The 26970-nt window shown below is 39.7% G+C and overlaps 1 protein-coding gene and 1 long non-coding RNA gene across 3 annotated transcripts; one reads left to right on the forward strand and one right to left on the reverse strand.

The window, feature by feature from the left end:
• LOC103466973 (myelin transcription factor 1-like) lies at window positions 1-25921 on the forward strand. Of its 2 annotated transcripts, none has more exons than XM_081608713.1 (23): window positions 1-274; window positions 3920-3947; window positions 4119-4170; window positions 5427-5463; window positions 5546-5614; window positions 6365-6579; window positions 6777-7877; window positions 8826-8945; window positions 9453-9543; window positions 9888-10001; window positions 10096-10313; window positions 11671-11870; window positions 11986-12201; window positions 12395-12543; window positions 14112-14174; window positions 18895-18963; window positions 19211-19273; window positions 19432-19515; window positions 21072-21293; window positions 22117-22208; window positions 23500-23603; window positions 23982-24125; window positions 24781-25921. In XM_081608713.1, the coding sequence occupies exons 2-23, from the start codon at window positions 3942-3944 to the stop codon at window positions 24919-24921; spliced, it is 3570 nt and encodes a 1189-aa protein (XP_081464839.1). In that variant the 5' UTR covers window positions 1-274; window positions 3920-3941; the 3' UTR covers window positions 24922-25921. The 2 variants fall into 2 exon arrangements, with proteins under 2 accessions (XP_081464839.1, XP_081464838.1); XM_081608712.1 differs by having other exon boundaries at window positions 2-274; window positions 24778-25921.
• On the reverse strand, window positions 22227-24654 carry LOC145552175 (uncharacterized). Its single transcript, XR_014088127.1, has 2 exons — window positions 24362-24654; window positions 22227-23712 (listed from the first exon to the last, which is right to left on the reverse strand). It is a non-coding gene; the product is annotated as an uncharacterized LOC145552175 (long non-coding RNA).
• Window positions 25922-26970: the final 1049 nt, after the last annotated feature.

A 26970-nucleotide genomic window follows, 5' to 3' on the forward strand; every position in this document is an offset into this window, starting at 1 on the left:
CCTGCAGGGGGCAGTAAAATCAGCCCTCTCTCCGTGGTGCTGAAAGCAGAATCGGCTCTGTCCAGGGTGCTGGAAGGCTCATGGGGCCTGGACCTCATCCGTGGACACCACTGGAGAATTCAAAGTTTTGTGCTGTGTTCAGGTGCTTTGCTTTTGTAGTTTTGCTTTTTTTTTTTTTTTTTTTTTGCGTGGAACATCGTTGCTGAGGGGCGACAGTCCGCCTCCCTAGATATGTCAAGGCGGAGGGGGAGGGGAGGATTGTAGTGTGAGTAAGGTAAGGCTTTGGTTCACCAACAAAGAGCTCTTTTATTCTCTGTTCTTATCTGCACTCTAACAGTAGAGATTATCTTGGATTTTATAACGAGCAGGGTGGAGGTGACACTGAACGGGATCATACGTTTTCTGCCCAGTTTTGTTTTAGAGAGCCGACAGGCTCGATCCAAATATGCGTACGGGCATTGCTTTCAAAAGCTTTTTATTATTGGATGGTCTTTATGCTCTGCTTACTGTTTTGGTCTAAACACAAACCGCGGGGGGTGGGGGGGTGGGGGGGGGGGACAATAAAAATAAAAGAACTGTAAAAAAGCTGCGGTTATGTGTTCAGAGTGACAGATTAGCAGAGGGAAAGGCCTGAGCAGGCCTTCACGTCTCTGTTGTCAACGCACTGAACGCCTTCACTCTGCATGTGCGTTCTCATGTTTCCTTTTGTGTCACCGCGCATCAGGCAGCAGGCTACCCGTAGATAGGTGCCGTCAAGCAGCCGCTTTTTATCCAACTGCACTTAGAATGTTTTTGTGTTTCATCTATTGTCGATCCTGGGGAAATTCAGCTTTTTTTATTGTCATGGTTTTTTATTATTATTATTTTTATGTTTTTTTACATTTTTCGTCACCTTTGATTTGATTACATAATAATCGTTGAGCTGCTTATCAACCCAATTCCTGTCGCTAGTTTTTACTCCTCCGTTTTGCAGCCACATTTTTTTTGAATTCGTAAACAAACCATTTCGTAACGTTGTACTTTAAACACGATATTCTCCCATATAATTTATTATATGGAATTTACTAAATACCTTAAATCACACCATACTGTCTAGCGGGTGCTTGTCACTTCAGCTCTAACTTCGCAGTTTTACCGTTTTGTCGCTGACTTTGTAATAAGAAGATCCGGCCGGTCAAAGTTGCGTTGATATGTCAGATGTCATAAAAGTTCACCTCCACAAAACTGCAGTCAGCATAAGTAAGACATAAAATAAGATTTTAATTTTGTCGCATATATGCATATGTTGTAGGGAGAATGTGTTAGGATCCTGTGTTGCTTTGAGGTTTGTTAATTCTGTATTCTTGAGTTTCTTTCTATTAGACCCGTCTAATAGAAAGAAAACAGCACTTATTTCTGTTTTACTTTAGTTCTGTCCTTCTTTAGTAATTCTAGTTTATTATGTTTACTTCTTGTGTAGTTATTATTTGTTACTCTTATCATGTTTCTTGTTATTATTTAGTGTTAGATTCATTTCCTACTCCTTGTGTACTCTCCCTCGCGCCCTGTACCACTTTCTCACTTTCTCCCTCTCCTCAGTCTGTCTTCTGCTCTCTCCCCTCACACCTGCAGTCAGTTAGCAAATCAGGCCAGGTCCAACCATCCATCCATTATCTTACTCGCTTATCCCTAGTGGGGTCTTGAGAGGTCCTGGTCTTCAGAGGTCAAGAGGAGTGAGGTGGGATCACAGGTTGCCAGTCCATCGCAGGGCAATGGACACAGAAAAGGACAGGACCAACAACCATGCGCACACACACACACCTAAGGAGAATTTAGAGAGACCATTTAACCTGACAGTCATGTCTTTGGGCTGTGGGAGGAAGCCAGAGTACCCGGAAAGATCCGACGCATGCACAGGGAGAACAAACAGAAAGACCGGGGCCAGGAATCAAACCCAGGACCTTCTTGCTGCAAGGCCACAGCTCCCAGCCCAGGCCCATTGTATTCACTCTCCCAGTACTTATGCGCCTCCTCTCACTCCTTGCCAGTTCCCCTCGTCTACTCCTACTATATCCTGTTGTTCTTCCCCTCTGTTCTCTGCTGTCTTTCCCTTAGATTTATTGGTTTTTGTCCTTCTCTGGATTCCATGCTTTCTTTTGATTTTTGTGAGTTTTTTGTTCTTTCATTTTTCATTAAATCTTCAGCATAGCTTGACGTTTCCATTTGGGTCCATCCACTGACACCTATCATGACAACACAGGGATCTCAATAACATCTCTATAGAAGTTCTTGAGCAACTGAACAGGGAGTTCAACCATTTTCAGTTTCCTGAGGATAAAGAGTCTTTGTTGGGCCTTCATCCCCAGGAAAGACTTGTTCACCAACCAGGTCACATCCGAGGTGATCTGGATGCCCAGGAATTTGATATTGTAAACACACTAAACCACCTCTCCTTGAATTGTAAAAGGTGGGTGCGCTGTCCTCCTCTATCTCCCCTATGACCTTGTCGGTCTTGCTGGTGTTGAGTACCAGATTGTTCAGTGAACACCACTGGGACAAGCGGTGGATCTCTTTTCTGTACAGGGTCTCATCATGGTTTGTTACTAGACCCACTGCGATAGTATCATCTGAACCCTGCTGGAGCAGTGGATGGCTTCACAGTTGTGAGTGAGCAGTGTAAAAAGAACCGGGCTAAGCACACAGCCCTGTGGTGTGCCTGTATTCAGGACCAGAGTGGAGGATGTTTGACCCCCTGTTGTCACCACCTGAAACCGGTTGTTGAGGAAGTCCCTGATCCAAAGGCAAATTGCTGTTTAAAGTCCCAGATTATGGAGCTTCACTGTCAGCTTTCCCAGGATGATGGTGTTAAATGGTGAACTGAAGTTCAGCATAAGTGTCAGGATGCTGCAAGTGTCTAAGGGCAATGGAGCATGCCCTGCTCTGTGGCGAACTGGTGCCTGTCGTGAGTAGCAGGAAGGCTATTCCTCATGTGTTTTAGGGCGATCTTCTCACATCGTCTTGTAACGATTGGGGTTAGGGTGACTGGACGGTAGTCATTCAAGCAGGTCACAACAGATTCTACTACTAGCACAACCACAAAGATGGAGCAATTAAGGAAGACCGGGACAGCTGAAAACTGCAGATTGAACATGTCTAAAAAGACCCCTGCCAACATAACCTCAGAGTCCTCCCCGACACTTTGTCAGGCCCTGGGTCTTTGTTGGGGTTAATGCTCTTCAGAGAAGAAGTCACCTGGTTGAGCTGCAGGATCAGGGGCCGAAGCTGCTCCAGGTGGAAAGGAGCATTTTAATGAAGGGGTTTTATCTGTAGATTAGTGGCCTTTATGCCTATAGAGAGCTATCAACATACCTATGGATAGGTATACAGAGGTATGCCTATACAATACATCATGTTAGACATGACACCTGTATGCAGTTTTGAAATATTTAATTATAACCATGACTTATCAAAAACTTCAAAGATAATTATGCTGATTTAAAGCTGATACATATGTTTGTAGAAGTATTTTTATTTGATTTCCAAATATTTCTTAAATATGAACTTGGCATTAACACTGGCATTTCCCAGTGTTGAAATCAACAGTGTAATCTGTAATTATTTTTAGTTGATGGTCCAATGTGCAAGAAAAGAAAAGACTCAAACGCATAGCATTTCTTAAGGTTTACTAGAAAATGCTGCTTTATAAAGGCAGCAAATCAGTCTGCTCTTTAGCATGTAGCTTCTGTTTTTATCTGTTATGTTTAAAGTTACCTATGAGATCAATTAGCCAAACTTGTTCTCTTTTTTTGGATCACTCTGATCTCATAGGACCCAGTAAAGTTTGTATTTTCCTTCAGAAAGGCAGAATGTAGTTTGCTCTTCTTAAAAGTGAACTCAAAGCTTTATCCGAGTTGATTTCCTATTTTGTGTCCAACTCTAGGCATAAATGAGTTCAAAGCTAGATGAAAGTAAGTGACAAAGCAATTTTTTTGTTGTTTTTTTCCCCTCCCTGTCCGTTTTCTCCATCTGTCTGGCCATCTCTCCTGTGTCTGTTTGACAACAATTTACCATCTTAATTGTTCCTCCATGCTGCGTTGTCTGTCTGTTGTAAACCTTTCACCCAACCCTCTGTCACATAGATGAGTCAAGACACAGAGACAAGAACACGAGCTCGTTCTAAAGCCATCCGGGGTGAGTGTGAGCACCGACAAGCCTGCATGCAGAAAGTGAGATTTGATTCCCAAAGATCTGATCTCCTCACTCTGTCTCACTTCTCATTCATATTCTAAAAGCCCAGTCCAGTCACGTCAAGAGTGTTAGAAAGCTGAGAAACCAGCACATTGTATCAGATATTTTCTTCTGTTCATTTTTGGTTCATTAAATCAATCACTCGTCCTTCCAGCAAATCAAAAATTACAAATAAGTGGATTGCTGACATCAACAAAGCTCCAAAAATGATAAAGTTGTGATAAAGTTCAAATTTTCTTTTGACTCATTTCAGAAAGTGAAACTTATGTAGCCTATAGATTCATTACGCAGAGAAAAATATTGAGATCTTTTATATCTCAGAATTTTGATGATCGTGGCTTACGGACAATTAGGAATTTGAATATTAACATCAGACCACTGAAAAGGGTGTTTTAAACATAAGTGTCAGGCTTTTGAAGAGTGTGTTTACTAATGTGCTCTCAGTATTTGGTTGGGACTGTGTTTGCCCTGTTGGAAAATAAAAATCAGCATCTTCATAGAGCTTGTGAGCAAAATACAAAAGGCCGTGGCAGGAAACAGCAATAATCATATTTTCCAGATTCTTGTCTTATTCTACTGGCTTCCCATACATTTAAGGATTCTTTTCACTTCTCAAAACTCTTTTGACACCAGGTGAAATAGTGATTTTAGTTTGTGCTTCTCCTATACATTTTTCATTGTGTGCCTAATCTTTAGAAAATTTCAGAATGCTAACATTTTCTATGTTAGCATTCTATGTTTTTTTATTGTCTACAAATGAAATGAGAAATATGAGATAGATAGATAGATTCAACTTTATTGTCTTTGCACATGTCTCAAGTACAGGCAACGAAATGCAGTTTACATAAATCCAGAAGTGCTTAAGCGAAGTTATAAATATAAATATATAGACACTGAATTTTGGGTTTTGTTTTCTACAAGACACAATCATCAAAATTAGAATAAATAAAGACTTGAATATATCCCATTCTATGTAAATTGAATTATTTTACTTTCTGAAATGAGAAAAAAAATCTACATTTTTAACAACATAAAAAATTTGTCCAAATTGAAAGAAAAATCTCCCCATTGGTTTTCAGTCGTATACGTAATAAAAGTGCATCTTGACACATGGATTTAATCTATTCTGTCACAAGACATATAAAGTGAGATATTTGTTTGTGTTCCCGGATAATGCAGTGAACTCTATTCTCTGTCAGCAGAACAAGTTGGACAAGCAATGAAGCTGGAAATGAGGTAAAGTATTCTTGTCCTGATCGGCTCTCAAATCAAACAACGTGATGCGTTTGAAATGTAGGTTTTTCTTGGTTTGTGCCAGCAGCAGCTGTCCCACCCCTGGATGTGATGGCAAAGGTCACGTCAGTGGAAGATATTCGAGACACAGAAGGTGGGATTCAGCAGAAACGATAAGCAATCATTTGACAGCATCATGTATCATCAACAATATAAACGTGTCGTAGTATTTAAAATCTGCCTGACGATTTACTTCTGTATATGACGGACTTTCGGTTTTTGTGGGTAAACAGAGGGAAAAGACATCCATATAATGAGTTTTGGGTGCTGAAATATTTGTTGACCCAAAACGTTTCCTGTACTCAAGAGGAAGCCGTTTTGGTTTTCCTCAGCTCCTTTTAGGGTGACATTGTTTTGCTGATGAATAGCCCACAGTCTCCTTGCTGTTGTGAACTGGCCTATTTCATGAGGTCATCCTTCCAGCATATCTCTGAAGCTTTTCTAAGCAGCATAATTTTGTTATTTCAACTTTATTCACACAAGTAAATAGATCTAATTTACAAGAAACATTTGGAAATTTCATTTGTTTCATCGTATGCAGAAAGCACCTCCCTCAGGCCTTCATCCACTTGTTTTCTTTGTCCCATGAATTCCTACAGACACACTGGGTGAATTAAAATATGGAGATGATAATAGAAAACTTTTATCAGCTTTGTTGTGAAAGCAGCTTTCTCCACGGTTATGACACTGCTCCGTTATCAGCGTGCTTGCATCATTTCAACTTTTAACTAGATAATTTATTTGACTAAACATTAATTTCCAGTCAAATTAATGCATCATATAGTTCGCTGCCCGAGTACAATACAACATTATAATTCTTTTGTTTTGTCCATCTTGCTCTCAGTGCGTTGGGCTGCCCAATTGTAAAGAAAAGGAAGCTCCAGGAGGCCGAAATCGAAGAGAACCCGCTGTCGCCCAGGAAGAGGACCCAGCCCACCAAACAGGCCGACGAGGACAGTGACATGGCAGAAGAGGAGGAGCAGAATGAGGAAGACGGAGAGGAAAAAGATGGCATCAAAGACAAAAAGAAAAAAGAAACAAAGAGCGAGACGGGAAAAGGTGTGTAACTCAATCTTTCACACGTTCCACCAACTTCTTTCAGCTCAGAAATGTGAAAGTGAATGTGAGCAATGTTCATTGTTGCTTAGACCAACCGTGCAAATCTGTCACCAGTCTTTTTACGTACGGATGCAGACCAGGTTACAAATGAACAACATAGCAGCTCTGACATTTGTTTGTATACCTGGGTTCCACAGTTGAACGTACCTCGGTGACCACAGACAGCCCAGAACAACCTTGCCCTTCACCTGATGATAAGAGCAGAAGTATCGCCTCAGAGACCGAGAACAAAGTAGAGACAGAGAACTTTAGCGAGGAGGTAACATGTATGATAATCACAGAGGAAGAGGAGGTTCAGTCAGCATCCGCGTGCCTCCCACCAGAGCTCCCAGCAGAAGAAACAACCGTCCCCTGTCATGAAGAGACAAAAGACGAGGAAGAAGATAAAGCAAAAACAGCAAACCTAGACGAGGAGGAGGAGGAGGAGGAGGAGGAGGAGGAAGTGGAAAGTCAGAGGAATGTTGCAGAAGAGATGGAGATCAGAAGACAGGTGATCAGGCAGGAAAATTCTGATCACCAGTACTCAAGTGGAGATTACAAAAATCAGGCCAAAGAGTCAAAACCGATGGAGAATAATGAGACTGAAGAAGAGGAGGAGGAAGAGGAGGACGCAGAGGAGGAAGAGGAGGAGGAAGAGGAAGAGGATGAAGAGGACGAAGACGACGGAGAAGTGAGACAAGTTGAGACAGTTTTCATTCAGGAATCTGAAGCGACTGTGTCACTCAGGGAAGAACAGTGCGACACCCTCAGGGCCGAGGAAGAAGCAGCAGAGGAGAAGCAGAGCAGCAAAGCCGGAGAAGTGGAGCAAGAAGAAGAAGAAGAAGACGAGGAGGAAGAAGATGAAGACGACGATGAAGAAGAAGGAAACTCAAGCAAGGCCTCTCCGAGCACCGTCATCATCGAAGTTCACGCAGAGGAGGAGGAACACGAGGAGGACGAGGAGGAAGAGGAAGATGACGAGGAACTGGAAGAGGAAGAGGAAGAGGAGGAGGAGGAGGAGGACAGGGGAGAGGAACTGGATCGCGTCTCCGAGGGATCAGGCGTCACGGACGACTCTGAAAACTGGGACATGACTCGAGGGAACCTGGGGTTGCTGGAGCAGGCCATAGCTCTGAAGGCAGAGGAGGTCCAAGGCGGTCAGGAGAGCAGCAGTTCTGTTGACTACCAACCGAGCAACTCCTCCATGAAGAACTCCGACGGTTCTGCTGGACTCCGCCGCTCCACCCACTGTAGCAAAGGTACACTGTCTGCCAATGGCATGGAGCTCAAGGTGTCAAACTCTATGTAGCCCTAGAACCGTCAAAAAGATAACAGTGTGCTTAAACATTATTGTTTCAATCAAATCAAAGTAGTTTTTACTGTTAAATTACATCAATCACTCCCCCCACTTTTCTGTGATTTATTGTGTAAATTCAGTAAAATCAACAAAGCCCTGCATTTTTTTGCACTGAAACATAGTTGTGAGTTTATTGTAGATTTTTGGCAAAAATTGTGAAAAATATTGGATAAAAGTGACTGTTTACTCCCACCTGCAGGTGGATGTTTCTTTTACTTCTACTAAATATCTGCCTCAGCTTTACTTTATCTACAATCCATAATGACACAGCGAGTCATAAAATGCCCTATTTCCCATCTTACAAAAGTGCAAATATTTCAAAATTACAACCACAAACATGTTAATTTTTATTGCAAAAAATTCCCACAGACAGTTGCAAAATCCTGGAGGGACTGAAAGGATGTTCGATATCATTTAATTTTAAGAATTTTGTTTATATTTCAACTGTTCATTGACAGGTTTTAGCAATAGATCCTGGAACAACCGGCCCTTTAAGAACATTCATGATCTTGATTTGACCCAAAATTAAATTGAGTTCAACACCCCTGACACAGAGCAACATGTCTATCTGTAAGCCCTGCCGTCTTGTTATTGCAATTAATGTGACACAGATTTGACTTTTTGATTCTAAAGCATTAATGTTGAAGAAATTAGGTTTGTGTCAAACTGTGCCGCGTTGAATCTTATCAGAAAAATGCAATACATATGGATTGTTTCGTCTCTCCCATGTTCGACTTAAGAAAAAATAATTTTTCCCGTAATCAGTTAAAATACAAGCAAATATACTTTTTTTTTCATAAGCCTCTTGTGTTTTCATGACATTTAATTAAGCTTCTTCACATCTTTTCAGAAAAGAAGGAAGTAAAGTGTCCAACTCCAGGCTGTGACGGAACAGGCCACATCACTGGGTTGTATCCTCACCACCGCAGTCTTTCTGGATGTCCACACAAAGACAGAATACCTCCAGAGAGTGAGTTCATCACCCAGTGGTTCCCAAACCTTTCACCTTACGGCTGCTGTTGGTGGAAGTTAAACAATTTCACTCACAGAACAATAAAAGGAGGGTATGAAAACTCAGACGGATCGACCAAACAGCTGTTTCATGCTATTTTAAAAATATATATATATTATCACTTCAAAAATGTACTGAATTCAGTGTGAAATTGTAAGGCTACCAACTTGACATTTCACAACCCTCAATGTATCTCTGATCACAATTTTGGGAACAACTGCAATAAGCTGAAGATGGCGCAGACATTTTAGACTAGAAGAAAAGTGTTTCCGTCATCTTTCTGTCTTGAAAATCAAGACAAAAAATGAAGAAGTCTTCACTAGCACTTGTAACATAATCAGTTCAACTAACACTACTACTGAAGACAGACTAATACTGTTGTAACACACTGCTTTCTTTAGCTCACAGTCACTGTGTGTGCTCGTAGTACACTAAATATACTAACCTTACTTCTGCTGTCTGTAGTTTTGGCCATGCACGAAAATGTCTTGAAGTGTCCCACTCCCGGCTGCACCGGCCAAGGTCATGTGAACAGTAACCGCAACACACACCGCAGGTTGTTAAAACACACACACACACACACACACACACACACACACACACACACACACACACACACACACACACACGTACACACACACACACACACACGCACAAAGGCATGCACACAGCAGGTCATTTTATGCTGTAGTATAATTTATCTTTATTATTTTCAATATAGCACGAGTACTGATTTTTAAAGATACATTTAGAAAATAAGCAACAGAAAATTAAGACAAACTAACGTCCTCTAATAGAACTAACACACATTTGATCAAATCATCTAAGATTTTTTTTAAAAAATCTCGATGATTGTTTTGCTAATTAAAAATTCATGTTTGGATCTTCAACCCCTTTCAGCCTGTCCGGCTGCCCCATAGCAGCAGCAGCTAAACTGAACAAGAGCCAGGACAAGCAGGTTCATCTACAAGCTGCAGCCAGCGAGCCAACATCAAACTCTGACAGAGTGCTAAGGCAAGACAGGAAACAACATTTGGTTTCCTCTTCACCTCCACGCAAGTCCACGTCTGCTGGTGCATTTTGGTCGAACCTGTGGTTTTTCTTGCAGGCCAATGTGTTTTGTGAAACAGCTGGAGATCCCTCAGTATGGCAGCTACCGGCCCAACACAGTGACAACCACGCCTAGAGCTAACCTTGCCAAGGAGCTGGAGAAATACTCCAAGGTTTCTTTTGACTATGCAAGCTTTGATGTGCAAGTGTTTGGGAAGCGTATGATCGTTCCAAAGATGCCCGACACCACTGACACATCCACTAAAGTCTTCAAATGTAAGTCTAAGTCCTGCTCTAGATTTTGCCACAAAACAAGTGTTGAGTGTTTATAACGGGTTCTGTGGTGGCGCAGGGGTGACGCGGCCGCCACAGGTTTGAGTCCCGGCCTGATGGCCTTTGCTGCATAAAGCATCATGTTTTTTCACGCTACTTTGTATTAGTTGGAGAAATTATATTGCACACAACTCAATAAACACCCATTTTCAGCTTGATGTAATTTGATTCACAGTTCAAAAACCCAGCAAGTGAACATAAAAGCAAAAAAAAAGGCACAAACAATTAAGTCCATTTAAATTTAAATTCAGGTAAGAAGAGTAAGCATCTAGATGTGCAAAGTTAAGACATTGTCATACTGCACGTTATGTACAAATTATTGCACAAAAACTATGTTTTGGACAACTAGCAGAACAAGATCACTTCTGTTTAATCAACTATCATGCTGACAGCAGTGTCACTAGTGTCCTGATGGACCCACTGACCTGATTGTTTTGGTGGTGACAGTTAAAGGGTTAATAAAATTATCATTTGTTAGTCAAAATAAACAATATTTATGAACGCTGAATAGTCGTTCCTTACAAAACTAAAAGTCCTCTTCTGCTGGTGTGATTACATTTAGAAATGTTGTGAAAATCAGTAACGTAATTTCTGGTATGGCAAAGAGCAAGAGCTGAGGCGTTGATATGCATAAACTCTCAGGCCACCTTTCTCCCCAGTCCTCCCAGTCCGCCCCACCTGAGCCCGATCCTCCGAACAACTGATAAACATCGTTCCTCCTGCATGTCCCAGGCGTCCTTCCCCAAGACATTTCCACTGGTTGCTCTTGATGTGGAGGAGCACCTGCTGGAAAACTGCACTTCTCAGTTTCTCTGCCTTAAGGGAGAGCCCAGACACCCTGGAGGAAACTCATTACAGTCTCGTTTTTTAGGTCACTGCCTAGAGCTCATGAGCATAGATGAGGGTGGAATATATTAATTGGCAAATGAGAGCTCACATAATTGAAGACGCCACATCAATCAATCTATTGACCTATTGCCTACTTGGGTAGGACGCCATTCACGACCTGCAGAGAGCACGGCTCTCTTTTGTAGCTCAAGGTCTTGAACTTGGAGGCACTGATTTTCATTCCGGTCGTTAAACATTCAGCTGCATGCTGAAAGCTGGAGATTATAGTCTGATGAAGCTAACAGAACTACATCATTTGCAAAAAAAAAAACAATACTGAGGCTACCAAAATGCCTTCTTAACTTTTTATTTGTTTGTTATCTCACTAGCATTTTATGATTCTTAGACATTACATTGAAGTGGCTTTCATTTGTCCTTTTCTGTTACAAAGTATTTATTTATTTGCACACAGCTAAACCATTTTCCAACGCACCCTCGCCAAGCCATGGTACATCAGGAGGTTTCGCCAAGAACACCCCATCCTCCAGTGGATGGGGTGCAGAGGACGCAGAGGCAGCCCATATGGCAGCAACGGCAATCCTCAACCTGTCCACCCGTTGCTGGGAGAGACCGGAAACCTGCAGCACTAAACCCCTGGAGCCTTGCACCAAGGTATACAGATCTGTTGTGTGGCTCAAAGCCAGTTTAGGATGTGAACATTGGCTTTTCCAGTTACGCCCAACATCTGTGCCATACTTCACTCTCACCATTTATTTTAACACTACAGGAGGTCGCGATTGAGGTGGATGAGAATGGCACCTTAGACCTGAGCATGAAAAAGACCAAGAGAGACGACATACAGTCTGCAGAGGCTGCATGTTCTTTGCCTTCCTCCTCTCAGCTTGTGGATGCCACGTTGTCTCAGGACCATCCTCAGTCAGATTGGGAAGGTCCACTGGATTTCACCAAACCCACTGAAGACAAGGAGGAAGACCATGAAGAGGTAATAAATTTTGCCACTTTCCGGACATCTCTGTACAAGACAAAAGCTCAAGGAAAAGAGGAAATATCAGAGTCCCATGCCTGTAGCAACTGTATACATTAAAACAATTTTAAAGTTGATAACAGAATTCTGATTGGATAATCTTTTTCTGGAGTATCTTAGCCATTTATGCTCTGTTTTTACTTTTGTCTAGATGGAATACACAGCTCCTTCATATACATCATCTGATGATGAGGAAGAGAACCAAGAAAACTCAGAGGACCGGAAATACCCCGGTGAAGTCACTACCAGCAGTTTTAAAGTCAAGTTTCAGCCCAAAGACAACAAAAAAGAAGTTATTGTGTAAGTTCAAGAACTTCCCATTTTAAAACTATAATAGGGCACGTGACACACAGTTCAGTGTTTGACAATAGCTACCAAGTAGTGTCAGACCTAAATCAAGAGTTAAATATTTTATTTATCAAACAGCGGTGTGAATATGAAATGCTGACTCAATTATCTGGTTTGCTGAAGAATCTGAAGAGATGGAGAAAGACTTGTTGATAAATTAAAATTACTGTAGCAGAAATATTAAAATACAGTTTTTAATTAAATCTGTCAAAGATTTAATTAAAAGTAACAGGATCTACAGTAGATTTGTAGCTGAAAAGCTCAAAGTGATCCAGGATTAGTTGAACATGTTGGCCTAAATATGTTGTAATTTTTATTTTAACTGAGAAATTGCTGTTTGCGATACACCAAAACTCATAATTACTTCAAAAATGTACATCTTTTGTTATAACTTACATCGATGGAGGTCGCCATTTTTAAACCTGCTGGGTTGATGACTCGTTTTGGTCCATTCTGTACTGGAGTCTACAGAGTAAACACATGAAGGCTAACTTTACCTGAGTAGTTGTTTATCATATTATGTTTAACGGGTGTAATTTTTGATAATGCCACACTGTGTCACTATTGACTGTAATTTAAAAAAAAAATAAAAATTGGCTGGACTGTGCTAGCACAGTTGGACCTTTGGATGTCATTTACTCCAGAATGCACTTCAGAGTGAACAACATGGCGACTTTCATGTGACAATATTTTATTAAAATTTATAGAAACTAAACAACCTACATTATTATTACTGTATTGTTTTTACATCTAAAATAAACACTTCTAAGATAAAGTCTATTGTGACAACTAATCATGGATTCCTTCGAGTAATTTCTGGTGCAATGCCATTTTGCGCCAACAGATGGCAGTAAAATGGCTTTTGGAAGTCAGCACAAGAGAGGCTGACTTCCAAACCTTTCAAAGAAGAAGATCAGTGTAAACATATCTACTGGCTGAACAGTCGTCAGTATCACAGCAAAGCCACTGCTAAAGAATCTGATTTCTGTTTTCACAGAATAGAGACACTCTTTTACACGTATCTGCCGTCACATGTGCAACGTAATTGTTACACACATAACTCAACCTCATGATAGATGCTGACTGCAAGAAATCTTTTGAAGATTTTGTTTTGCGTGATTTCATTTGAGTTCATTTTGGTTCATGTATATAGTATATAGTCACAACACGTCATCTTTCAACACCAGCAGCCCATGACTCATCTCAACCTGTTTTACAAAAAAGAAAAGAAAATCAAGTGAATCTAATTATACATCCATTTCAGTTGATGCTAGATATAAAAAAATGTGCTCAAGTTTAGCTTATAATTTAAATTGGCCAAGTAGCCTTCTATTCAAGAAAACCCAGCAGCTATCATAGAGTCACTGACTCGCAGCCTTCACTGAACGTGTGATATCAGTGGACTGCTTGCAACAACTCCTTAGTGCATGCTCAGTAAAGCATGCCTGTAGCAACAGGAAGAAACCTGCAGCAGAACCTGACTCAGGTTTAATCCATGATTATTATTTTCTTTGATTTAGATGTCCGACACCAGGGTGTGATGGCAGTGGGCATATCACTGGAAATTATGCATCACATCGAAGGTAAGACCTTGAGTGTGTATTGCGAAAGTGTTATTTTTTATCACGTTAAGCCATTCATTTGTCAGTATATTTGTTAATTTAACTGACAAAATACTGAGGCTATAGTTATGAACTTACCTTTAGTTTATCCTCATAAGTTACTTATGACTATGAATATAAATATATAGAATTCTACATATGTGTGAATGGTGGTCTTGTACATTTCTATAAATGTATTTTATAAAGTTATTAAAGATTAAGTACATTTAACATGAGGCTGACAATAACAGTCAAGTAAATTCAACATGCGCTTTGGGTTATTTTCAAAATATTTGTAGCAAAATTTTTAATTTCTGAAATTTTATTAATAAGAATCTTCTTATCCTCTTATAGCAACTTCTTCACACACGTGTACAAAATTGTTGGCACCACTTTGTGATCTAAAAGCCCACAATGGTCCCTGAAATAATTTAAAACTGACAAAAGTAATACATAGCATTTACAGAAATCAACCAGTGAAAATCCAGCATTGCTTTTGAAATGTGGTTGAATACAATCATTTTAAAAAGCAAACAAATGAAGCAGGCTTGGACAAAAAATGATACCTCTAACTTAATATTTTGTTGAGCAACCTTTTGAGACAATCACTGCAATGAAATAATTTATGCATCTGTTAATAAGACTTCTGTACCTGTCCACGGGTATTTTGGTCCACTACTAGTGAACAAACTCCTCCAGCTGTCTTAAGTTTGAAGGGTGAATTTTTTAAAAAGGCCTCTTCCAGCTCTTTCTATGTTCAATACACTTTAGAGAGACTTTTTTGCCCATGTGGGATGTATATTCCAGTTTTTCACCATAGTCTGAATAGACTAACTCAGTTCTTTTCCGTGTAAAAGGCCAAAGAATAAATAGATAAAATAACAAGACTTCGTATGAAAATGTGTTAATCTATAAATAGTCTATAAATGAGTCCAAGAAAAGATTTAATGGCTGAAAACTATGCTTATTAACTTTTGAAACAAGTCTGTCACTGAAGGTCATCACATCACAGTCAGACCACTGTTGTTTTCTGACTATGGATCCAGATGGACTTCTCTACAGAAATTGCAGTAAATGCGCCACAAAAATCCATTACTTGTCCTTTTGTTATTACCTTCCTTCATGTTGTCATGGTCTTGTGACAATAATGTCGGCTCACGTTGCTGAATAAACTTTAAAATCAATCCATAAACGATCCCATCTATGGTTACTTCTGTTACCAGCGTGGCTCATGGTTTGCAACAAAATAAGAGACTCCACAGCCAAACCATAACTTGCTCAAATTTCTTTATCAAAAAAACTGTTCACTGTGAAAAGAAGAGATAATTATATCAATAACAGAAAAAAAAACATTCTGATTGACTGAGTTGAATAACCCAGAAACAAACAAAAAAAACTTTAAAAAAAAACAACAAAAAAAACATTACCAGTTTGCTAGAGGGAAACAGAAAGCTGAGAGAGACCTGAACACTGTGTTTAAGCCACCTTTACACCCATCACATCCACCTCTCAGGCAACAGGAGCTGTAATGAGCTAACGTAGTCACCACATTATACGGAGGAACTAACATGTCAAAGGTAAGGCTCTCAAAACAACTAATTTCCATACACCGGTATGTGACTCCATTGTTCTTCTTCTGCACATGTGGGTCGCTTTGAGGATATAAACAGTTCACACAGCAGTTGGGTGCAATTAGTTATATGAACGACCATGCAGAAAACATTTGGATTTTAGCAAAATATTGGAATTGAACATAAAGGTTGTATGTTTTGAGGCTTGATGTGATTTTTACCATTATTAATGTGATTACTATCGGCCATAGCAGTAGTTGATTGGCTAGTTTAAGCATCAGGTCTACCGATGATCTGAGTTGGGGTTTCAGTTTTTTAAATGACCTGAAAACACAAAACTCCACATCACATCTACATGTTATGGTTGTCAAAGTCAAGCTGTCAGTACTGACCTACTTCTTCTCTCTCTCGTTAATTTAGTTTTAAGTTCTAACTTTTTCCTGACATTGTTATCTTGTTGTAGTATTGACAATTAGTACCAAAGCACTGCGTCTCTTTTCTTATAAATATTACACATAAGACTTAGCGCATTAGCAGCTCGACAGCTAAAACCAGTGGTCACTGACGATGAGCAGCTTTTTGCCCTCCAGGGAGTCTGTTAAGTTTATTTCTAAGTTGTTTTTTGGGGGGGTGGTTTCATTGTACTTTACATCCTGATACTGTTGTTCATTATTAATGTCCATATTGTCCGGCTGTGAAAGTGGTGTCTTCCTTGGTTCTATAATCATTACATTTTTTACATTTTCCAACAAATTGACCCATTTGCAAACTCAGTTTATATGTGAGTTTTTTCATCACAGATATCTCCTCCATAATGCACAGCCATTGCTCCACAGTCGGTCCCTCTTTATATCATAATCTTGTGATGGTTTTCCGACTTATTTGTACCAGATATTTGTTTTCTTTTTGTAGTATGTCATGTGTCAGACACACCAAATAGATTGTCCTACATGTTCTGGGTATTCCATATCCTATTGTTTTTTTTTATTATTATTTTATTTTTATGTTCTTTAAGTTCCTTTTTCCATTTTTCTTTTAATATATTAGATGTTTTCTTGTCTACCATCAGTCCCTACGGTGCTGAAGTTACTCTACATTTTTTCCCCTCGTATCTTTCTGAAATCTCTCAATTTTACTTATGCTGGTTTGTATCTCTTTCTCAGAATAATCTCTTATCTGTAGATACCAATATTGATCTTAGTTGTCTAGTCCAAATTTTGTCTTTTAGTTATTAAAGCTAGCAGCTTAAACCCTTAATTATAAACTCGAGGCCCAAGCAAACCAACTCAAGCTCCTGGTTTCTTTCTCTAATTTATAGTTATTAGTTTCAATTGTAGTTTTATTTTTTTAATCCAACTAATTACTTAGCTTATTTATACCAATACTCCTTTGTGGGCTATTCATTTTCTTAATTCCATATCCTTTCTACCAATTTTCAGATTTTTCCATTTTGAAACATATTCATCACTGCACCAACCTATCAGAGGCCTGATTTGCACAGTTTGTGGTACCTAAACCACAAACTTTCACTTCCACTTCTTCTCATGCGATGGGAAGAGGGTTTGATCTAATCATATTTCTCGTGAAATCCATAACCATAAGCAAGCTGGTGGACAAAGCGGTAAAATGAGATTCTTGTCCATCTATGATACACTCGATAATTGTAGCGTCATCTGAGCATTTCTGTAGATGACAGAAGTGGGACTTGTGCTGGAAGTGAGTGAAAAGGAATGGTGAGAGTACAGAGCCCTGTGGTGCTCCTGTGTTGCTGATCACCTGGTTAGACACACAGACCTTCAGTGGTCTAATGATCTGTAGTCTGTTTATCGGTCAGCCATAGATCCTGTGTCTTCTGGAGTTTCTGACAAAGCAGATTAGCCTGAATTTTCTTAACTGCTCTGGAGAAATCAAAGAACATGATCCTCACAGTGCTGCCTGCTTTGTCCAGATGACAGAGGTTTGTTGAGGCAGATGTATGACAGCATCTTCAACTCCTTGGTAATAATAACCAAACTGCAGGGAGTCCTGGTATGTGCTTGTATGCTATCTCAAGTGGGTTAACAGAAGTCTCTCCAGGACCTTTATGATGTGGGATGTCAGGGCAAAGAGTCTGTAGTCATTAATGACTGATGGGTGAGTCGGAACCGGAACCAAGCGGGATGTCTTCCACAATAACAGAACCTGTTGTTGTGTGAGATTCTGCTGCAGAATCTCACAGAGCTGCTCTGCACAGGCCTTCGGGACTCTGGGGCTGACAGCATCTGGACCTGCAGCCGCCTTGTTCTGGTTCAGTCTCTCCAGCTGCCTCTTCACCTGACTTCTAGGTACAGAAAAGTTGAAGGTGGAGGCAAAGGGAGCAGCAGCATCTCCTGATGTGGTTGAAGACAAACTTGTAGAAGCAGGAGAGTCCATGACTGAGGTGGAAGACAGAGAGTCTGAAAGCTGTGGGTCAAAGCAGGGTGGGATGAGCTTGTTCCAGAACTGAACCTATTGAACAATGTGTTCAGCTCATTTGCTCTGTCCAGACTTTCATCTGTCCGATCCTTCGTTTGCTTGAAGCCTGTGATCTTCTTCATCCCTGACCACACATCTGTGATATTGCTCCTGTGGTTATCATAGCAGCGACTTTAAGCTCTCTACTTCAGTCCTCTTCTTTTTTCTTTTTTTGTAATTTTTGTGTTCTGGGCTCTTTGTTTACCGTTCATGTTAACCTTCTCTTCAATTTGAAGGATTGAAGGATCTTTGTTGTCTTAGTAGCTGTAACAGTGTCCCGACAGTTTTGTCCACATGTCTAATTTGTAATTTGAAGATGATGTCATCTACAGAAGAAATGCTGTGGCATCATTTGGTCCCTGTGTATTCTATCTAGTCTAGGCAGTTTGTGAGTTTTTTTATTTGAAATTTGAACAAACCTTTCCAGGAGCAAACGACATCGTTTACACTGCACATGGTGATTCTTTTTTTTTTTCTTTTTTCTAACAATTACACTGCTCAGGTAGATAATGAATCAGATCTCTTCTTATGGGTGCAGCCCAGTTCTGACTTGACTTCCGATCTGGTTGAGCTTGTGATCTAGCTCTTTCCATCTGTTCTAACTTCTGTTTTCTGACTCTCTCCTTCTACTTTTTCAGTCTGTCAGGCTGTCCTCTTGCTGATAAATCACTTCGGACCCTCATGGCTGCCCACACAGCTGAACTGAAGTATGTGTGTTTTATTGAGTTAATTGTTTCCTGACTAAACCTCAACAAGTTTTACTGAAAGCTCTGCAGCTATGGCTTGGTCCATTTTCTCATCTCCATGCTTCAATTCGATTAAAACATCAAAACATCAAATATGGGTGGTGGATATCTAGTTGGAAGCATACAACAGTAACTATTAGGTGCATAGTGAGGAAAATAAAAAAAATAAAAATAATGTGTGCTGAAAACCTGCCTACATGTGTCTCAGGTGTCCGACTCCAGGCTGTGATGGATCGGGTCACATCACTGGAAACTATGCGTCGCACAGGAGGTGGGAGCTCCTCACATTTGCATTTTGATCCGTATAAGTAAAATAATGACACCTAATGAGACGACGTCTTAATAATAATTAATAATAATAATTGTACTTTAACTATTTGGCATCTGTACCTTACAAAAGTGTTACATTTTGACGCGTGACTTTGCCAGTTTGTCTGGATGTCCACGGGCCAAGAAAGGAGGTGTCAAATCAGCACCTTCCAGGGACGACAAGGAAGAATCTGAGCTGCTGAGGTAAGTGACTGTATCGTAGTGTCACTCCTGTTTCTGTTTTCTATTAGGCTAGCAGTTCGTGAATAATGCTGGGAGGACAGAATTAAAAAGCATTCTTAAAATATCAGTAGACAGAGCCGTTAAGTTGTCTTGAAGGCTGATTATCCTGAAACATACCAAGCCAAGACTCTTTCTTGGTTAAGACATTATTATATTGTTTTAACACAATAGAATCTTAAATTCTACTGTGTTAATACTGCAGGAAAGAAAAGCTTTAATGCTGTTAGGACTTTTTTTTTTTCAAACAAGAAGTTAGGGACGGGCAAAAATAAAACATTCTACTAATGCAAACATTTAAAAACACTTTAGGATCAAATAAGAAATCTAAGGGTTAAATAGAAGGCAGCTGATCATTTCTTCTTGTTCATGGAAAAGACTCGTCAGTTCTCGTCATGGGCTTGTAGTATTAATCAGAACAGTCACATTCATAGATATGAATACTTCTTCTCGTCCATTGTTGAGGTTCAGTGCTAGCATGCTTTTACTTCGGTGGCACCTGTTTCTGTCAATTTTCCGGCCTCTGGATGGGGCTTTGAGTGAGCTTCAGACAGTGGATGGAATGTAATGGTTAGGTAAGGTTGTTTTCTGAAATGATTAACATTACATTGACAAATAAACATTAGCAAACAGTTGATGATTTTTGCACGATTGTGCTGTCCACACTTTATAGTTATGCGAAAAAAAAGCAGTTTGTAAAAGCACTTGTAATGCAGACGCTCTGTTTCTGCAGAGCGTCTGCCTCAACCGAACACACTGTAGAGTCAAACTCACCTGTGCAGAGCCTTTTCACTTTCACCGCCACAGGTAGCAGTGAGGTTCATGACTGGTGAGGTACGATTCCTCTGGAGTCAGTTGTACAAATTCAGAATGCAATATAGAAGCCAATCATCCAGCCAACGATCCTCTGAATGGTCTTAACAACCCCCTGAAGCCTCACCCTGTATGCAACAGTGCAGCTGCCATACCACAGTGCAATGCAGTATGTCAGAAGGCCATCAATGGATGGTCAATAGCAGCTTGGAGTTCAGTTTGTGCTTCTTGAGGATTATCAGGAAGTGTAGCTGCTGCTGAGCCTCGATGATCACTGCTGGGATGTAGTCAGTCCAGGAGATGAGGACGCTAAGAAACCTGAAGGTGTGGACCCTCTCAGAGTACCTGGGTCGGTGCTGAGCTTCCTGAAGTTCATGGTGGCCTCCTTGGTTTTCTTGGTGTCCAGAGTGAGGTTACTCTCTGAACTCTCTCTCAGTCTCATCACCCTGTGAGATGAGTCCGATCACCGTGGTGTCGTCAGCAAATTAACGATGCGGTTGTTGTCGTGGGCCAGACCGTCGTTTGTGTCAGGATAGAGACAACATACCATAAGCGATTTTAAATAACAATCAGATCAAATTGCAAAGGCCGTAGTTTTTGTGCAACTCTAAAACATTTTACCTTACCGACATGCATTCACCAAAAAATGTATTGAATGGGACATGAAGAAAGCATTTAGTCAAATTAGGATTTCTGCTTATCTGCAGGTGTCCAGTTCCTGGCTGTGACAGTCTTGGACACATCAGTGGAAAGTATGCTACCCACCGTAGTGCCTATGGCTGTCCCCTTGCAGCAAAGCGACAAAGGGAAGGTCTACTAAATGGCACTCCTTTCTCTTGGAAGGCCTTTAAGACCGAAGGCCCGACCTGCCCGACACCAGGCTGTGACGGTTCTGGTCATGCTAATGGCAGTTTCTTGACACACCGCAGGTATCCTGCTCTTTGTAGAAAATGTTGGTTTTGGTGTCTTGCCCAAGTACATTTGGATGTGTGGAGTGGCTGGATGTTGAACACAATACTTTATTGACCGATGTAGATTTTAAAGAATTATGCTTGTAACTATTCTAATGGCACAAAAGTGAAACAGTTTACAAACATACTCATCAGGAAGTCGAGATTTCTGCAGTATTTCCAACTTTTAAAAAATGGCATTTTGATTTTTAAACTGGTCTATTAGTACCACAGTTTTTTGTTGATTTTTTTTTTTTTTTTTTTTTTGCTTTTTCAATGTCATATCCCCTAAGAACATACAGGAATCAGCAAGCAGGCATTTCAGTGAAAATTAGAATTTTACAGTACAGTGTGACAAAAAAATGATCTTACACTAAAATGATGAAATTTAACTATGCAGTGGATGTGACAGGCGCACACTGATGCAATAATCTGGCAAAGGATAAATAAATAAATCTAAGGCAAGGCAACTTTATTTATACAGCATCCTTCAGTCAGAGATAATTGAAAGACCTTGTACAAAGAAATTAAAAACAATAAAATAAACTCAAATAAATTACAACAGCCAAAAGCAAAAGAAAAGCTTTTCATCTTTTGTTGAGCATTTTAGCTGTTGTGTCAAACACTGTAATCAACTCACTGACTTTCTGAGCTACTTAGCTGCTTTCAATCATTCATCCCTCTTAGTTTGTCCTGATATAACTAAAAAAAACAAAACATTTTCTTGATGAAGTAATTTCTTCTCTCCTTGAGGCTTCAAAAACTGTTGAGCTATAAAAATCATGACAACAATCTTCTTTAGTCTCTCAGGTTGTCCGAGAGCTCCAGCCAGCAAGAAGAAAGTCAAGCTTCCTGGAGACGAATATATAACAGCAAAATTCAGAGCAAGTGACGGTAAGACAAACACAGCAATGATGTTTACCATGTGTTTACACTGTTTTATTTAGATTATTTTAGGCGTAATCACAAAAAACACATTCATATTTCTATTGCTAGTCTATTTGCCTTTTATTTTTTTCATTTTGGGTCTCGTTCCTTTGCTCCTCGGTAAATAAACTGCAATTATCGTGGTCAGCGATGTGTAAAATATAAAATGAGTTTGTTTATGACACACAGATGACACCCATTGGAGCGTTAAGTACAATCACAGAACAAGCCAAAGCGGGGATGTTCCACAGCTTTCTGCAGCTGAATGAGAACAAAATTGAAGAAATTATTTGGTAACACTTTATTTGAAGGGGGTGAATAAGACTGATTAAACTTTACCTTTAATAACATAAAGTTACCTAATTCTTAAAGTGCAATCAGTAATACTTTCAGAACAAATTTATATCGGTAATGATTTCTTGGTTAATGTCATAACAAAGACATTTTGAATAATGTCAATTTTGTACTAAAAGTGTCATAATTTACTGAATGACGCTTTATGACAACAGTCATAAATATTCACTAATGCTTATTCATGTTCATGACAGGTGTATATGACAGTGTCATGTCAGTCTTATTCACCCCCCTTCAAATAAAGTGTTACCAATTATTTTATGGCTAAAGGAGGAAAACAATCGAGAGTCAGAGCACACTGCCGACCCACCAGTGCTGAACTGGCCCAAAATCTGGGTACAGTGATGAACTCTCAGAGACACAAAGGGATTCATTAAATTAATTACATAAATTACCAACCAACAAACTGATTCTTAGAAACAAAAACAAATATACTCATAATGAATCAACCAAACAAGAAGCAAACTGATGAAATAAAATAATCAAAATTTTAAGATTTAACCAAACAAACAATAGAGAAATGGCTCCTGTAACAAAAGTCATACAAGTTGGCATTAATAATCCTGGAAAAATAAGTAGTTTTGGAAATCTTTACAGTTCTGTAATGACAATTCCTACTTTCCTTTAGTGCTTCAAATGAGACGTGTAGCCAGTCCTTTACCCACTTCCTTTCTGTCCTCCTGCATTCCCCCCTGATGACCTGACTGTTGTCATCAAATCAATTCAATCCAGAACATCAATTTGGGAGCAGCTGGAGATTAAACGCGTCCCAAACCTCTGCGTGTGTACCCTCGCGAAATCAATACCAAAACATGCAGCTCCAGCCCAGGAAGGAAGCTATTACTGTAACACGTGACAGGCAAATATAATGTGTTTACACATTGCGTGTGATTCTGTCCACCAGTTCTGGATAATGATGAAGATATCAAGCAGCTGAACAAGGACATCAGTGACCTGAATGAGTCCAACGCAGAGATGGAGGCCGACATGATGAATTTGCACACTCAGGTGAGATTAAAGTGAGTTTTGTCACTTTCAGACGTAGTCAGATCGCTCTGCAGTAGCCGAGAGCAGAGAGTCGGTTGACCACCTTTTGCCACTGTGTGGAAACAGTCATCTTGCCACAGTTGAGATCGTTGCAGATTTCAAGAGAAACAGAAATAAGTCAGTCACTGTTCATTGATGGTTAGGGTTAGATATTTTAAGCCTGTGGGGATTGCTGCTAGGAAGAATAAAGTTCATTCATTTAAGAGGCATTTTATCTGCCTCTTTAATTAAACTCAATTTAAAAAGCCTTGGAAACGGGTCTATTACAGAACCAGGGTTGGACATTTGAAATCTGTCTTTTGCCTAACCCAATGCAGAACTTATGTCTTTCTGCTACAGATTTCTTCAATGGAGAAGAACCTGAAGAACATGGAGGAGGAAAATAAACAGATAGAGGAGAAGAATGAAGCTCTGTTCTTGGAGCTATCTGGTCTGAGTCAGGTATTAATTCGCAGCCTGGCCAACATCCGCCTACCTACCATGGTGAGTCGTGTCAAGGTTCAAACAATAAAGGAATGAAACAAGCAAATTCCTGTCATTTTTTTTTTCTTTTCATGTATAAAACAAGTAATTCAGATCACACTTCCTCCCTGGTGTTCAGATGAAACAGAGGTTGTTGTTTTTTTTGTTTGTTTTTTTTAATCAAGGTGTAAAAATGTAGAAATTTCAATCCAAGGACGTAATACTTAATTAATCAAAACAATTAGAGCCTGACTTACCTGGCTGTCTGATGTTGAGAATAAATAATTCTGTGTTTTTCCTTCTATCTCTTTTAGCAAGCTGCAAAGCTAAAGCTAAAGGAAATGACATGTTAGGAAACACCCTCAAAGCTCAGGGTAGAAGATATGACACACTAGGGAACGCCCTACTTAGGGCCCAGCTTAGATAGAGGCTAACAAAGGGAAAGAAAAACTTTTGTCTGATGCCATTTTGTCCTGCTAGTTCCTAAAGGTAGCATGATAAATGGACCGGCTGTATTTCGGTATTAATAAATGCAACTCACCGACTCTCCTTCAACCTCACACATGGAGAGCTCAGCATGGAGAACAGAACAATTCTCCACACTGACTATCCAAATCAACTGCACACATTTATGAACTGATCCTGATCACTAATCTTGAACTCGTGTTTTCAGCAGGAACCAGTATCCGAGCAGAACTTCGATAATTATGTGGAGACTCTGACGTACATGTTCACCAATAAAGACTGCTACCAAAACCCCGACACCCGGGCCCTGCTGGAGTCCATCAGCCAAGCGGTAAAAGGCATAGAGGTATGATGCAAGACGACAACGAAACAAGCAGCTGCCACATTTCTTCTGAGTTCTTACATATTGTATGTGATCATTCTTCTTACTCTGTTATTTAATAACTCCACTAGTTTTTTTGTTTGTTTTGTTTTTGTTTTTTTTTTAAAGCATGTTGTTGGATGACGTATGAGCCAGAACAGACGACTGCATGTCGAGTGTGTGTCACCGCGCTGGCATCCAAATGTTACTTTAAGTCAGGAAGACAAAGTGCATAACCAGGAAATGTGTGCAGAACAAAATAATAACAAAAAAGAGCAGAAAATAGCCTGAGCTTAAGTGACTCTTAGTTATTACCATATCCCAAGAAATCTGATAGTACTCTACATTAGAATAGTGTTGTTGCACCTCCAATACCTAGTTTGTAGGTTTATTTTGCTATTGTTGTGTAACTATTTGTGTCCTGTGCAATTGTTAGTTGAATAACTAACTACTTATATTTGCTGCATTTATAGCTATTTATTATTATTATTATTATTATTATTATTATTATTATTATTATTATTATTATTATTATTATTATTATTATTTATCTGCTTTTTAAGTTATTCCAAAAATCCAAATTTAAAATATTCCAACACAATAAGAGACAAATGGTCGTTTCCTTCATGGCTGAACAAAGAGGAAATATTTTAAGATATCAACTATGAATTATTTTCTATATCTTATTGTTTATTTATGTACTGGGATCTTTTTATGTGCAAAAATTTTGTAACTACAGGTTTTTAAATAATTTTGTAAAGATTTTTGTGCTTCTGTACTTTTTGCCTTTTATTTCCCCAAACTATTTTGAATACACTGCTATACAGTACAGAAAAGGAGGCGGAGTTGTGCATATTTGGTATTTATTTGGTTTATAAAAAAAAAAAGAAGTGATGGTGAATATTTATTTTTTATTGTCTATGTGCTAATGATGGTTGTATATTGATTAGCCTTTACCTTCATCTTGAAATAAAAGTAAAGCTACCATAAATCTGTTGTAGTCTTCAGGTATTCTGACACCATTGCTCTTTGTTTAAGCGACGCACCAGAAAGCTCCACGGTAACAAACACAATGTCTACTGTATTAAACATTAAAACACTGTGCCTATGAAAAAAAATGCCATCCTCTTTAATGTTTTACTTTGCTTTTACAAATCAAAAGTAATTTGACTTTTTTTTTAAATTCCTTCACCTCTTTTTAGTTTCAAAGTAAAAAAAAAACCCTGACTTCTGCAAAAGAATGGCAAAATCATGTAAATATTTAGCATAAAATAAGTTACTGCAGTCGCCCTTTGAAGTCAGTATTTAAGTCTGTGCTGTGACTGAAGTAAAAGTTTGCTCATCCAGACACAACAGTTTTACTTTTTTCTTCCTTGCGAAACTGCTGAAGCTCTGTCAGGCTGTGTGAGGATCGCCCAGGAACAGGGCTTTTCAAGTCCATGAAAATATTTAGCTCTCTCACTTTTACTTTAATAGGAAGAGTCTGAAACGGGAGGGAGGTGCTGAGCGTTACCGCCGGCCGACAGCTCTGTGTGCGAGAGCAGAGGGGTGACACTGCAGAGCAGTTGGCTGTAAAAGAGAAAGGATACCTTTATTTATTACCATCTTCAACATGGAGCCTTTAAAACCACACAATGGGAGTGCTGTGGTGGCGCAGGGGCAAAGCACCACCCACGTATTGAGGCCTTAGTCCTTGTGGCGGTGGTCACAGGCTCGATTCCTGGCCTGGCGACATTTGCCGTATGTCTTCCCCCTCTTCCATTACCCTATTTCCTGTCAAACTACTTTCAAATAAAGGTAAGTAGGCCCAGACTTCCCTCTCTCTCCCCAGTCACTTGTTCCAGCTCCTCCGGGGGAACCTGAAGGCGTTCCCAGGACAGCTGAGAAACATTTGCAGAACACACAACTAAATTATTTTTTTTAAATCACACAATGTGATTTCCAGATTTTTTTTTCTTAATTATGTCTCTCACAGTTGGGGCCGGATTTAGGAGGGTGTGGGCCCCTTGAGCCAAGGTGTGGGCCCTACTTAATCATGGT

The sequence above is a fragment of the Poecilia reticulata genome, chromosome 7, assembly GCF_904066995.2.
Source record: "Poecilia reticulata chromosome 7, P_reticulata-male-v2, whole genome shotgun sequence".
NCBI lineage: Eukaryota > Metazoa > Chordata > Actinopteri > Cyprinodontiformes > Poeciliidae > Poecilia > Poecilia reticulata.